The 16,355-nt window shown below is 34.3% G+C and overlaps 1 protein-coding gene across 1 annotated transcript in view; it reads right to left on the bottom strand.

The window, feature by feature from the left end:
* Positions 1-879: 879 nt before the first annotated feature.
* LOC133180902 (RING finger protein nhl-1-like) overlaps positions 880-16,355 on the bottom strand; it is a 36,789-nt gene continuing 21,313 nt past the window's right edge. Inside the window, exons 6-8 of the mRNA XM_061315356.1 lie at positions 8,095-8,292; positions 3,500-3,657; positions 880-2,257 (exon numbers count right to left, since the gene is read on the bottom strand). Of these exons, the coding sequence (XP_061171340.1) occupies positions 2,105-2,257; positions 3,500-3,657; positions 8,095-8,292 (509 nt within the window). The 3' untranslated portion in view covers positions 880-2,104. The remainder of the gene's footprint in view (positions 2,258-3,499; positions 3,658-8,094; positions 8,293-16,355) is intronic.

Below are 16,355 nucleotides of genomic sequence, written 5' to 3'. Positions count from 1 at the left end.
CTGAATCCCTAATAATTATATGGATATATATGTACATGTATATTCATAAAAAAATACTGAACTTCAAGAATCACAAAAAATGTGTACATTTAGAAATATTAACTGTGTCAAATTTTATCTAAGTTCTGAGTATTAAAGCACTTACTTTTCCACTGATAACAGAATCAGTGGTATTTGCCTGTACCCCCCCCCCCCCTCTTTGCAATGAACTTTTTTTGAAAATATTTATACTAGTCAGTATTAATAAAATGTGTACAACTACATAGAAGTCTAAGTTGTTAATTATGTTTGTGGAATAACAAAAAAAAATCATTATTAAAGTGATTTTATTCCCTTTGTCACATTTAGTGATTTATGATTTTATATTTCTATAGAAGCAGTAGGAATTAAAACAAGTCATGGTGGAAAGTTAAAGTTTATTAACATATGGTCCATAAATGAAACATATCTTTAAAGCTTTACTTTTTTAAAATCCAAAAACATAATGAAATAAGGAAAGAAAAAAAAACCATATGAGAACTTTGACTAGTTGGGAGCACAGCTCTCAAATGCAAATGTTTGTTATGACAGAAAAAAAAATTAACATATCTGAAAATACAAACCAGGGGTGTGCAATTAAAAAAATTAAGTACTAGCCCACGGGCTAGTGGCAGCAATAAAGTTACTAGCCCCAAGTAAAAAGTTACTAGCCCAAATGTAAAGGGGGGGGGGGGTTAACAGAAAACTGTTTATTGTTGAAAAAGTCAGGGTTTTAATGTTATTAATTCTTTTTAAAATTAAAGTTTAATTCTCACTAGTAAAATTAAATCACGTATAAATTAATAATTATGATAGAAAATAAAAATGAATAATAAATAAATTATCTTATCTACAATGAAATGAAAATCATTTTCTCATCTTAATTAATTGATTATTTAATGATTATTTAATTAATCATTAAATACGCTGGAAATATATTTTATGTAAACCACATAACACTTATCTTTCAGTGGATTGAGTGATCGTAAATAATTTAATGAGATATCTGCATGTGTATTTACCATAAGCAGAGGAATAGAGGAAATTCGGATAAAATAAAAACGATCGTTTTTGGAAGTAAATAAGTCAGGTAGCACTGCAAAATGGATAAGATTATGGAGATTAACGAAGAGTACGAACATGCTGCCAAAATTTTTTTCATTTTTTGAGAATTTAATAGCAAATAGTGAGTGAAAATACCGATAGTAATTTCCATGTATTACAATGGTAGTTTTAATTTTTACTAGCCCAAGGGGCTACCTCTGTGCAGAAAACTACTAGCCCGACGCAAAAAAATGGTAGCCCCGGGCGTCGGGCGATGCTAATTGCACACCCCTGTTCAAACTGTCAAAAAACATGGACTAGATACACTGTACAATAGTGACCAACAAATATGTGAAAATTGATCATCTTTCAGAAAAAAAATAGTATATTCTACCAATCCAGGAAAACTGTGCATAATATATACATTGTTCAAAAGGTACAGGATATCAACAGGAAAATGGGGAACGAAACTTTGTAATGTCGTGTACATGCTGCAGAAATGTTATTGCAGGATACACAGTCACCATACTTGCTTTCAAAATACTTGAATTATTACAACAAAAAATTCCAAAATGAATGCGTTACAGTTAAATCTGACACAGTATCTAATGAATATTTATATTCTCAATAATATTTTCTTTGTAATGTTAAGTAGGTGTTACATATTTCTTCTTGAATGAAAATTAGCCAGAAGTTTGACATATCTAAAATTTCATTTAACAAGGCATTGCTTTGTTCTTTATAGTGGAATAATTGAATAGTAATGAAAAACTCGAAACATACATCCTCCTAATTTAATCTGTTTCAAAATTAACCCATTAAACTGGATTTGGTTTTATTTCCGAATTGATGAGACGTTTGACTGAGTGACAATCCAGAGATAAAACTATCAAATGTCAAGGAAGTAACCTCATTTTAATTTGCTGTTATCAGCTTATCAATATCCACTTGACATTATTCAACAAGTTTCACGATAATAACTTGAGTCTCAGATTATACATTTTGAACTTGCTCTCTCCACTTTTCAATCTTTGAAATCACTTTATTTCTGTCCCAGCTGGAAGACAAACACTTGGTGTTGAAGGAAGTTGGTTACGTAGAGTTTTCCATCCTTTGTTAAGTGTATGTCTGAAGGTCGTTGTATGGGCTGGTCAAATTTGATGTCACACAGGAAAGTTCCATTGGGTTTGAAAATCTGTAAATATTAGCATTATTGAGAAATATATCAAATAACCAACACTTTACATTTCATTTACACATAACTGTCAATTTTTTTTCACCATTTAGAACATACTAAGCTCACAATGTCATCTTGATTTTGAACTCGACATTCTGTAGAAACGTATACATGTATTTAACGGAAGTCAACAGTAAATGGGCAAGTTGGAATCTAGGGCTAAGACGATATATCAATTCTGTGTGAGGACTATACACATATCGATAGTATGAAGAAATATCACCCCAAAAATTCTTATGTTTTTCTTTGTTTACTTAACATTTTGGGTTTAATATATAACATAAATATGCTAAATATAAATATGAAATACACAGGAATTTAACACCACTTGTGTAAAATAATTTTGTTTTACAACAGATATACAACTTCTTTGAATGAATTATTCTTTTTGGTGAAGAAGTGTTTTGTTTTAATACAAAAAACAAAAAAAAAAAAAAAAAGATTTTATAACCCATTCAAAATATCGGGATGCATATCATGGCTCATATATTGTGATACATATCGATATAGAAAAAGTTGTATTGTCCCAGCCCTAGTGAAATCTACATAAGCTTTCATATATGAAGAGATATGTTCAAAAATACTGGTGCATTACTACATCAAGATAATTACTTCCCTTCAAGCTCACACACAAGTTTTCATAATTCATATCTAAGAGTTCCAAAATTATATTTTGAACAACTCTTTATTCTGTTTTACTGCAGACAGATTTAAGTTATTAAGGACATATGCAACATAGTTTAAACTTTATTGTCTTTTTCCCTGAAGTTGAAGAGTTCCAAACCTTTAAGGAACTGTGTGTTACATTTTAATATCTATATATGCTGTTGTACACTTCTAAAACAAGTTTGGATAAACAAAACATCTAGAATATATGTTTAGTAATTTTGGTATATTTTTCTTTGAATTATACAAGAGTTGTCATCAATGGATATTTTTTCAAAACCCCAGGTAATGCATGCTGATTTTTTGTCTACGAACATCTGATGGCACTACATTCTTAAAGTAAGAATATCTTGAAAAATTATCATTAGGTAAGGTACATTGCGTATGTCCTTAAGCATGTTGTCTTATTATAATCAAAGGTTTAAAAGGACATATATAAACCAAGTCCCTGGAATTTGATGAAGGGGGTTGAGCATTGCACGTTCAATACATCAGAAAAGTAGAAATCAGCAACTACAAACAAATCTCATGTACCTGGATTCTGTTGTTTTTGCTGTCACCTATAAGCATGTGTCCCTGCTGATCCGTTGTTACACCAGAGGGTTCCCTGAACTCTCCAAGATTCGCTCCAAACTCCCCAAACTTAAACAATGTCTCTCCACAATTATCTGTTATGTACACACAATGGCAACCTTTAAAAAGAAAAAAATGCTAAAAATTTTGCTACTGAAGCAATAATGTGCATGCATGTCAACCTTTGATTATCTCCTGCATTTTCATTGCAACCCTTTGCTACTTTGATCTTGACCTTTGGACTCCAAAATGAATAACTACCGGTAATACCCCTGGTCAGACACTATCTCTGTAAGCAGTTTGAGACTGAAATTTCTCAACTTTCTCTCCTCAACAGTGTTAAAGACTCAAGTAATGTTGACCTCTGACTTTTTGTCCCTCAAATAAATGTGCATGTCCCTCTGATCACTTCACACTTCTTTAGCAAGTTTGAAAACAAGAGGCCCATGGGCCACATCGCTCACCTGAGCACATTGGCTAGGCAAAAGCACAAATCAGTTCAGTAAAGATTACCGGGGGTGGGGGGCTTGAATTTTAAACTACCTTCCATGTCAATTTAACAAATGGCTTTGTTGTACTTGATAAGGATTAAAAAAAATTTCCCATATTCCTTTGTAAATATTTGATCCCCCATTGTGGCTCCTCCCTATCCCAGGGGTCATCATTTGAACAAACTTGAATCTACACTATCTGAGGATGCTTCCATATCACTATGACTAAACATAGTTCTTCTGTTCTTGAGAAGAAATTTTTTTATTCTATATGTTCTTATGTAAAACTTTCGATCCCCCACTGGGCCCCACCCTACCCCCACAAAGACGGATCCAGGGCCAGCGCGCCGGGCGTGTGCCCCCATTTGAATTTTTTTTGTAGAACTTATATGTCCATTATCCTAAAATCAAGGAAAAACATCTCTTCTTTGTAAGAATTTGTCAGCTTCCCAGACCCCCACCAAGGCCTTGCTCTAGACCCACTGGGGGCTTCAATGCAGCCCCCAGACCCACTGCCTCTACTCCCATCCCGTTACGATATTCCTGGATCTGCCACTGCCCCGGGGGTCATCATTTATACAAAATTGAATTTACACTATACCTGAGGATGCTTCCATATCATTATGACTTGTCATGGCTTTGCAGTTCTTCAGAAGATATTTTCCTATATATTTCTATTTAAGACTTTGATCCTCCATTGTGGCCCCACCCTACCCCCCGGGGGTCATGATTTGAACAAAATAGAATCTACACTACCTGAGGATGCTTCCATATAAATATGACTCATCATGGCTTTGCTTTTCTTGAGAAGAAGATTTTTAAAGGTTTTACCTATATATTTCTATGTAAAACTTTGATCCTCCATTGTGGACCCACCCTACCCCCCGGGGGTCATGATTTGAACAAATTTGAATCTACACTACCTGAGGATGCTTTCATATAAATATGACTCATCATGGCTTTGCTGTTCTTGAGAAGATTTTTAAAGGTTTTTCCTATATATTTCTATGTAAAACTTTGATCCTCCATTGTGGCCCCGCCCTACCCCCGGGGGTCATGATTGGAACAAACTTGAATCTACACTACCTGAGGATGCTTCCACATGAGTTTCATCTTTCCTGGCCCTGCCCTCTTGAGAAGAAGACTTTTAAAAGATGCTATTAATTTTTCACCAATTCTCTATTATCTCCCCTTGAAAGAGGGCATGGCCCTTCATTTGAACAAACTTGAATCCCCTTCACCCATGGATGCTTTGTGGGAAGTTTGGTTGAAATTGGCCCAGTGGTTCTGGAGAAGAAGATGAAATTGTGAAAAGTTTACACCGCCGACAACGCCGACAGACAACGGACAAATTTCGATCAGAAAAGCTCACTTGAGCCTTTGGCTCAGGTGAGCTAATAAAAAATCATATGGTACTTTAAAAGAGATACCCTCTTTGTAACCTTGACCATTTGAACCCTCAATGAATAAACTTGCACCCTTAGTAATTTACCATCTCTATAGCATGATCGAAAGTGAAAGGTCAAATAGTATATCAAATTAAGTGTCCACAAATTTTTTTATCTGGTATATGCACATACTGCAATATACAGTGATGAAGCATCATCAATGGAACTTATTTCTCAAATTTGAGAAATCTGTAGGCACCTTGCATTGACTAGATCTTGACACAGGACGAAAGACCATCTTTAAGCAATCGCTTAATGGTGGCTTAATGGTAGCTTAATGGTGGCTTATAGAAGTTAATTCCTTTAAGCCACCATTAAGCAACCATTAAGCTGCAGCTTCTAGGTGCTTAATGTCCAAACTTCATTAAGCTACCATTAAGCAACCTTTAAGCTGCAGCTTAATGGTGACTTAATGTCCAAACTTAATTAAACCACCTTAACGCATCCAGTATCAAGTCTTTAAACTAACTTGTTAAGTTTGAAGTTGTTTCAGTATCATTTCCGCAAATACTTATTCAATTCATAATTTTTTTCTCGCTATTTCCAACATCTTTGTCAATGCGTATAAACTCGGGAACTGAGAACAGCTTCAACAAATGCCTTAAAATTTTCGCTCCCTAAAATCAGTTTGTTTGAATACTTGTTTTAAAATTATTTTTATCCATAAATACATAATATATATTATTTTAAAAAAAAAAATCACATATTTTTCTTTCGTGTTTGGAGAGCCACGTTCCACTGCCGAATTCAGAGGAAATGTAATTAGAGTCATTTTTTCTGGAATATCTCTGTCTCTTAATTTTTCTTTGGGTAGAGAAAAGTTTAAGATATAAAAAAAATATATAGGTATAGATTATATTGCCAATCTTTGAATTAATTCATGAATAATTTGAATTAATTCGTGGTTAAGTGCCATTATTTTTTCCTTTCTTTTAAAATACTGCAGAAGTAAGAATTTATTTAAGATAATGCAGAAGTAAGAATTTATTTAAAATAATGCAGAAGTAAAAATTGATCAAAATATAGTCGGTCTTCAATGATTGTTATTTCAAAATCAATTTTCAGAAGAACAGCCGATCAGATTAAACAGGGTATCCGACCAGATTTATACACATTGAGAAGCGGGGTAAAATAATCAGTGTACAGTATATCGACTAGTTAGACAATAGACCTTAATTAGGTGTCCCCGGTCAATTAACAGGAAACTATACACGGGAACGTACAGTGATAGATTTTGATGATCTATTTTTTACAAAACTTAAAATTTACGCAAGCATATAACAAATTAGAAATTATGATTGTACACAAAAAGACAATTATTTTGATACCCATAATGATATAAAAAGAATTAAAACTGAAGATATGTTACAAAAATATTTTATAACTTAATTGTTACGCAAAGATTGTCAAAAATCGTAAATATCCGCAGCATATTTATAAGAACTATAATTTTTTTTTTCCCCAATCGTTCTCTTTCGATGATATATTCCTTTTTAATAACAAAATTTTGTTGTATCTGTGGAATTTCAATCTTTTCATGCTTATAAATCGGCGAATAACAGAACAAGGAATTCAGTTACTTAAAAATCAAAAAGTTGTTTCACACCATCACACCGAACTCCGGTCCACGGTTAAGAAATATTAACGTAATATAAAACTTTATCAAAATTTCCTTTTTAAAATATATACATATATATAAATATAATTATTCGTATTATTGATTAATAAATATAAACATCAGAAAAAAAAATACATGTACGGTACCTGTAACCATTCCAAACAAGTTTTGTTAAAAATAAAAGTTTTATATTTCACTCCAATTTCAACAGCTTCGATAGCTCATTAGGTAAGGCGTTCGCCCTCCAATCTGAAGGTCGTGGGATCGAACCATGTTGGGAATGCTTTTTTTTTTTCATTTATTTTTTTTTTATTTTCTTTCTTTTACATTATTTTCACTGAATTAACAAATGTATAAACTTGACATTTATAATTTTTGTGAAGAAATCATTATAAAAATAATATTTAACCCGTAAAAGCAGTTTTATCGACTGCGTAATGGTGACTTAATGGTGGCTTAAAGGTGGTTTAATGGTAGCTTAATGGAGTTTGGACATTAAGCACCTATAAGTCTGGCTTAATGGTGGCTTAATGGTGACTTAATGATTGTCTAGAAGCTACCATTAAGCACCTATAAGCCACCATTAAGCCACCATTGAGCTACCTTTAAGCATCCATTAAGGACTTTGAGATGGCTTAATGGTTACTTAATGGTGGTGTATTTATTACTTAAATGTAGCTTAAAGGTGCTTAATGGTGACTTAAAGACAACCATTAAACCATCATTAAGGACTTATAAGCCACCATTAAGCCAAACTTAAAGGAAGTGTTTCATCTTGTGTGACCTTAAGGGGTTTTACGTAAGTAACAACTTAAAACATAAAGTAAATAAAATTATCATTCTGAAATACCAGCAAATACTTATAAAATATAATTTACAAAACCAGGGCTATTGAAATAAAAATCAAAACCACTACCAAAAAAAAAAAAATACATCCTGCACAAGGATTTAAGTAAACTACAATTTATCCTCAAAATTTACATTCTTATTATTACATACCTAAATCACTGACGATGAGCCTGTCCTTGTGAATTGCCAAAAACCTACATTTGGAGGAAGGAGGTGTCTGGGGATGAAGAAGGGGTGCAAAAAGAAATGAATTCCTTGATCTTCCATCTGAAGCTAAGATGATCACTCTTGGGTTGATCCGCTGTGTATCTAAGGTCACCAACTGTCCATCTGGGGTTAAGGCCAAACCTACAAGCAATTAAACAGATGCAAAATTTAAGCAAGACCAATGAACCACAATACTCACTGTGGTCACCAACTTTAAGCCCATGATTTAAGCTATTTCAGTTTATTGCACTGTGGGTTAAGGCCAAACCTACAAGCAATTAAACAGATGCAAAATTTAAGCAAGACCAATGAACCACAATACTCACTGTGGTCACCAACTTTAAGCCCATGATTTAAGCTATTTCAGTTTATTGCACTGTGGTCCAAGACTGATTACAAATAATGGCCTTGATGTTCTTAGAAAAGTTTAAATATTTCTATAAAGTTTGAACTTTTTTTTATTGCCCCATCTTTACCCACAAGCCATGATCTGAACCTATTTAAACCTACAATTCTTTTTTTTTCTTTCTATATGTTTCTATTGTGACTTCATCCTATATTTGGGACAATGAATTGAACAGAGAACAAGTTCACCTAAGGCCTTTTTGTGAATTTCTGAACAAGAGGCCCAAGGGCCTAGAGTCACTCTTCTGAGAAATTGTACAACCTATTCCAAGCCAATTAGTATCTGAAATATATAAATTTAGCCATGAAGTTGCAAAAGTAGGTCACCGTGACCTATTTTTAGTTGATATACTCTGAGGACTTTTAAAAGATGCATCAACTGACAAAGTTTGATGATTCTAAGCCAATTACAAGAGGTCAATGGGCCACATCACTCACCTGAGCACATAAGCTAGGAAAAAAAAAAGCAAAAATCAGTTCAGCATTGAAAAGTTTACCAGGGGTGGGTTTGAATTTTAAACTACCTGATGATGCTTTCATATCAATATAACAAATGGCTATGCTGTTCTTCAGCAGCAGATTTTTTCCATATATTCATTTGTAAAAATTTGATCCCCCATCGTGGCCCCACCCTACCCCCGGGGGCCCTCATTTGAACAAATTTCATTCTACACTACCCAAGGATGCCTCCATATCAATTTGACTAATCATGGCTTTTCTGTTCTTGAGAAAAAGATTTTTTCTTACATATTCCTGTGTAACCTTTAATCACCCATTGTGGCCCCACCCTACCTACAGGGGTCATGATTTGAACAAACTTGAATCTACACTACCTGATGATTCTTCCATATAAATATGACCAATCATGGCTTTGCTGATCTTGAGAAGAAGATTTTTAAAGTTTTTTTCTATATACTCTTATGAAAAAATTTGATCCCCCACTGGGCCCCATCCTATCTTCGGGGAGGGGGGGGGGGGGACATGATTTGAACAAACTTGAATCTACACTACCTGAGGATGCTTCCATATAAATATGACCAATCATGGCTTTGCTGTTCTTAAGAAGAAGATTTTTAAAGACATTTTCCTATATATTTCTATGTAAAACTTTGATCCCCCATCGTGGCCCCACCCTACCCCCGGGGGTCATGATTAGAACAAACTTGAATCTACACTACCTGAGGATCCTTCCATATAAAAATTACCAATCATGGCTTTACTGTTCTTAAGAAGATTTTTAAAGATATTTTCTTATATATTTCTATGTAAAACTTTGATCACCAATTGTGGCCCCACCCTGCCCCCGGGGGTCATGATTTGAACAAACTTGAATCTACACTACCTGAGGATGCTTCCATATAAATATGACCTATCATGGCTTTGCTGTTCTTAAGAAGAAGATTTTTAAAGACATTTTCCTATATTTTGTTTGTTTGTGTGTTGTTTAACGTCCCTCTCGAGAATTTTTCACTCATATGGAGACGCCACCACTTGCCGGTGGAGAGCTGCAAATTTTGTCCTATACTCGGCACTTACGGCCAATGAGCAGTGAGGGGTCTTTTTCGTGCCAGCACCTACTGTGACACGGGACCTCGGTTTATACGGTCTCATCCGAAGGACCGGTCTCCACGTCCCACAGTGGGATTCGAACCTGCGACGTAAGGATCAACTCCTTACTTCGCAACTCTAGAACAGACGCTCTAACCACTGTGCCACGCGGGCGACCATTTTCCTATATATTTCTATGTAAAACTTTGATCCCCCATTGTGGCCCCACCCTACCCCTGGGGGTCATGATTTGAACAAACTTAAATCTACACTACCTGAGGATGTTTCCACATAAGTGTCATCTTTCCTGGCCCAGTGGTTCTTGAGAAGATTTTGAAATGATGCCATTATTTTTTCACTAATTCCTAATTATCTAACCTTGAAAGAGGGTGTGGCCCTTCATTTGAAAAAACTTGAATCCCCTTTACCCAAGGATACTTTGTGGCAAGTTTGGTTGAATTTGGCCCAGTGGTTCTTGAGAAGAAGTTGAAAATGTGAAAAGTTTACAGATGGACGACGGACAAAATGTGATCAGAAAAGCTCACTTGAGCCTTTGGCTCAGGTGAGCTAAAAAACTGAAAAAGCCATCAAATTCCAAAAGTAGGTCACGGTAGTAGGTCACAGTGACCTACTTTTTGGTTGACATACGTTGAGGACCCAAGATGCATCAACTGACAAAGTTTGATGATTCCAAGCCAATTAGTATCTGAAATATTTAAATTAAGGTTGAATGAGTGTGAGCTTTTTTAACACAAAGTGGAACGAAAGTTGCATTCAATGTAACGTCAGTTGAAGTGTATGAAACATTAAATAATTAATTATGCTGTGCATCTACCTTTCCTGCATATATTTTTTCGATAAAAATACGAATTAAAATTATCTGCATTGCCAACAAGTACGTCTTGTTTTTATTACGACAACTGACCAGTTTCCGATCTCCATAGTAACTACAACGCGCGATTTCCCGAACTGACAGACGAGAGAAAATGGGACATGCAAAGGGCGGCTTTGCCACCCGCAAATGGAATTTTTTGTACAAAAACCAGTCAGAAGCCCAGAGACAGAGGTGTATGCGGTGTCATAGTGACCATATGTCAAAAACCGGTAAGAAAAGCGGCAAATCATAATGTAGGCCTAGTCCATCAAATGATGGTTACGAAGGCTAAAAATTACATATCCCTAATCGATCTCAGACTGTGTAAATGTTACTAGCCATAATAAAAATGTTGTTGGAATTCATATATTAACAAGGAATCAAGCGTATCAAGAAATTTTGAGCGATTAAGTGATTCATGTTGCTTTTGATGATAACATTTTTCTTCAAAAAGTCCTTTCTTTTGATTAGAGTTATTCCCCGTTGTGAAATAGAAAGTACGTAGCCCCGGCATTTATGTAAACAAAATGCTCGGAGATTGCAAGGAAACTAATCTGCAAAGTTCGGAGATATTTTATTGAATTAATCAATATTTGTGCAAGTTGATAAACTTTTAAATGCCAAGTGATATCAGCAGCAACCAAGATTCTTCGTTGAGCCATCTGCTCCCCCCCCCCCCCCCCATTTGGGTAGCACTAGCGTTCAACTCATACACTTGTAAGTTCAGATCCAGGTATGAATAGGAGAGATTTTCTGTTGGAAAATATGTCTTTAAAATTGAATGAATTTGATTCATAATACTAATTATTAATTCAAATTGTGTAGGAACTTCGAACAAAAACATGTCAATACTGCATGGGTCACCACCATGGGCATTTAGTGCAGTGCAAAATTGGTAGACAAGTCAAATGTTAAACTTGAATTGACCATCAAAGTTAAACTTGCATTGCAAAAGGATTTTAATACTGTAATTCTATTTCAGATTAATTCCTTTATCTTTATTTATATACACTGTGAGGATTGATAAGGGATACAAATGTACATATGAAAGAAGTAATGTTAGGGTTGTGGTGTGGAAAAAAAATGTTGGTCTGCATAAAGTTAACATATTTTTTTTTTTTTACGTTAAGGGGTTTTATTTCAAGATCACTTGACAACACAATTTCTTGTGATTTATTAATAACTTCCATAGAAAGTTTGAATGGAAAGTCAAATAAATTCAAAGTCAATTCATAGTGAAAGTCAGGATCACATTCGAGGTCATATCAGTATACTTTGGGTCAAACGGCAAGAAACTTAATGTTAAAATATTTATATATTAAATTCATTACAGAAAATTTTACATACAAGTATGAAAAAAGATAACCAGTTCTGTATCAGTATCGGTTAAGTATCAAATCTTGAGCTAATGGAATGCATACAATTTTTGTTTTATATACAAATTACATTTGAAAATATATCTCAAATCTTAAAAAGTACTTTGAAGTTTGTTTTTAAATAAATATCCAATAGATGAAGGGTGTGTCACTCCCAGTTTTCAAGTTGTGGATCATGAAGAGATTGTACCAGCTCATGCAAAAGCATTGGATGGACAGAGGGTTGGAGAATTGTGGAGCTTGGTGTCTTACAAGCCTGCCAGAAGTGTGGTCTCCCTCTTCAGTAGGCGCTTTCAACCACAATTCAAACATACGATCTCTCTGCCATTTTAAAGGTATTTTCATTTTGTTTATATTTATCCATATAAGCCAGTACACATACATGTAGTAAGGCTTGCCCTACATTACAAGTTAAAACAAATTGGCTGTTTAGTTTGCCTTACAAGTCTGTATATAGTCTTACAAAGATTGCTCTAGCATAATTTGGCCATTTATTGTAATTAATGGGAATTGAATGTACATTTTATTTAATGATGTACTAAGTGAAACACCGAACAACAGCATAACTAGCAGTGATCAAAGAATGTTTATCATGAAACCAATATCCCACAGAATATGGATATCTCCTAATTTCATCTTCGCTAGCCAAGGGTTTCCCATCTGAAATCTACTCTACAACCCTTGGGTTGTAGATTTCAGATCGGAAACCCTTGGCTAGCGAAGATGCCTAATTTTAGTTCAACGCTATTTCTAGTTATTTGAAAACATATAAATAAAAACTAGAGCAAAGGCAAATAAATGTGGGCATAGATAAGAATCTAGAATTTTTAGGTCACCTGTGTTACTCAGGTAACCTATTTCTGTAGGTGTGTGAGTCATCCATTCATAACTTCTCCAAAACTATGTGGCCACTTTCAACCAGACTTGCCACAAAGCATCCTTATAAGGTTGAAGGGATTCAATTTTGTCTAAATTAAGGGGTAGCTTCACTTTTAAAAAGATATTATGAAGAATTTTTTTTAATGCAGAAAAATCTAACTACTTTTTTAGAGGAAATAAAACTCAATTAACAGTGAATTATTTGTTCAATTATATTGATTACAATAAAAAAATTGGACAAGTTTTGAATAGTTTTGAAATGGATGTAGGTGATTTGAAAGCTATAGTAATTTTCTTGCCCCTTGGGCAAGTGGTAGGCAGGTGACCGAGGAGGCCAGTGGGCCTCTTGTTATTATTATGGTTTTAGTATAAAATATAAAATATTGATATGAGAAATAAAATGACACACACACACACATATACTAGTATATATATATATATATATATATATATATATATAATGCAAAAGTAGTTAAAAGATGATGTCACACAGTAAAAATAATCATAAAAGAAAAAAGAAAATGCACAGTTTCCAAATTTCATTTTATGATTTAACACAAGTGCTTTCTGGATTTAACAATCCTTCTTCAGGTGTACATACTTTGAACTGTATGTACACCTGAAGAAGGATTGTTAAATCCAGAAAGCGCTTGTGTTAAATGAAATTTGGAAACTGTGCATTTTCTTTTTCTTTTATGATTTTATATATATATATATATATTATTTCCATTCATTGAGCACTCGTGGTGTAATATTGAATGCAATTTTGTTCAATTGCAGATACCTTGCAGTAATACATCCTGCAAGCTGGTAAACAATATACCAACTGGGAAGAGGTTAGGGGCGTAGCTTGATGCAAAATTCTAGTGAGGCAAAACCATAGGGGCAGGGGGTATGGGGCCGCCTTAGGCCCCAAGTAGGTTCAGGGCAGCGCCATGGTGGTGGTGGTTGGGGGGGGGGGGTAGGGGGAGCACCTTACACCCCTCCGGACAGAATATGGATTTGGGTGTTTTATCACACTTGTGCACAGAAGTTTAGTTAATTTTGCCGGTTTCATAGCGTGGATATGATACCACATATTATTAAAGTATTTAATTAAAAGAGCATCGTCAGAAACCCACGAGGTAAGAGGAGCTAGACCGACCACAGGTTTCCGACGTTGGTAAAAGAGTTAATAAATATGTTTACTAAAACTAAACATTTTAAGATGAATACACGTTTTTTTGCTTTTGTTTTTATTTCGTCAAAACTATAATCAGTGATAATTGTCAAACATTTATCAGTTTTTAATTTTTTCCAATCATTGCCTACTTGGAGTTTTCATTTATGGAGGTAGAGCCCGAACCTTGATGGTACAGTGTATGAATGTACATTATAGAATTGCTTAAATTATAATTTTTACAAGATATTTTCTGCAATGTATCATAAACTATGGGAGGGAGTGTTGGTGGTTAAAAATCTAGTGAGGCAGTTGCCTCAATGCCACAATGGAAGCTACGCCCTTGGAGGTATGACAGATTTGGGCTGCAAATGTTAAGTTTGCTGCTGGTGTGTATTAATTAATTCAGTGACATCTCCATTAGAGCGAAATATTCTTCAAATTCTTCTTTGAGCCAGCATATACTGTGACACATGACCTATTTTTATAATGTAGATGTTCGAGGATAATGGTCTCATCCGAAGAACCCCACAACTTTCACTTCAAATGCTGAGTGTTTGCAGAAGGAACAGTTGCTACCTAATACATGCCTTATCAGGGTTCGACACTAACGTTAGTCCGTTAGTCTCAGACTAATACATTTTCATTCGGACTAATAAAATATGTGGCTAATTAGTCCGAACGGACCAATAAAAATTTCTGAAAAACAATATGAATAAATTACCGACAACTTTTACTGGAAAACCCTGCATGTATTTTTAGATTTCTAGCTTTTGGCGGGTAGTTACGCAATGATGGGTCAGCACTTAATTTAATTTTTCGACTGATCGATATGAAGTATAAGGTTTTAGCGATCATGATTTAGTATGACACTTTTAAGAAAGATGTTGGACGTTTTGGATGTAATTAAAAAAAAAAACCAGATCGGGAATACGATTGAACTCGCTGATTGCGAGATTTCAATGAATCTGTGGAATAATATATTTCACGTAAATACTTTGTTTATTTAAAAAATAATACGTATATTAATTGTCAGGTTAAATTAATGTTTAAAAACATTGATGTTTCTTTTTCCTTTCTTTTTTTTTTTTTTTTGACGGACTAATAAAATCGCGTGCAGACTAGTAAAAGTAATGAAGCACTAGTCCGGCTGGACTAAAGCAGTCAAAAGTTAGTGTCGAACCCTGCTTATGTACGTCACGTTCCAGGGATCGAACCCAGGCTTCTCACTTACCGAGCTGACGTTCTACCAACTGAGCTACGGAATCATATGTGAAATTGCTGATATTAGTTATTTTTAATGTTTCCACTACTCTGTTGTCAAACTTGGTTTTGACTCACACTTGTAATATTTTGCTGTGAAATATGCTCGAAAAAAGTTAATGCTGAATTTGTTCCATGTTCATTTTCAATATATATATATATATATATATATATATATATATATATATATATATATATATATATGTGTATAACCTGGAAATGTAAATGGAATCATTTTACTGTAAATCGTAAATATGAAAATTTTGCAGAGAAAAGCTGTTCAGAGGAAATTCGGGCTGAATATTTTCAAAATGGCTCCACTCTTTTTTCTGAAATTTGGACACATTGATTGATTGTTGTTACATTTCATAAAAATAATATGCTTTTTTTATTTCCATTATTCTGTATGTTGTAAAATATGTGATGACGATTCACATTTTCCATATTTCATTGTGAGTCAATGGACGATAAAGGTGGCGTTGTGAGGACATTATGAAACATTAACTTTTTTTGAATGTTACAAATGAAAGTTGTTCAGGTAATATATAGTTCATGAAATACTGTACCAAGTTCATTTTCCATTTAATTTGTTCTTATTGAATTGTAATTGAAGACAATTTTAGAGCAGTCGTAAACATGAAAATTTTGCAGAGAAAAGCTGATCAGAGGAAATTCGGGCTGAATATTTTCAAAATGGCTC

Source organism: Saccostrea echinata, unplaced genomic scaffold, assembly GCF_033153115.1.
Source record: "Saccostrea echinata isolate AGI-Se365-2 ecotype Australia unplaced genomic scaffold, CSIRO_AGI_Sech_v1 ptg000008l, whole genome shotgun sequence".
NCBI lineage: Eukaryota > Metazoa > Mollusca > Bivalvia > Ostreida > Ostreidae > Saccostrea > Saccostrea echinata.
The sequence above is the reverse complement of the archived record's forward strand: the minus strand, read 5'-3'. Positions and strand labels throughout refer to the sequence as shown.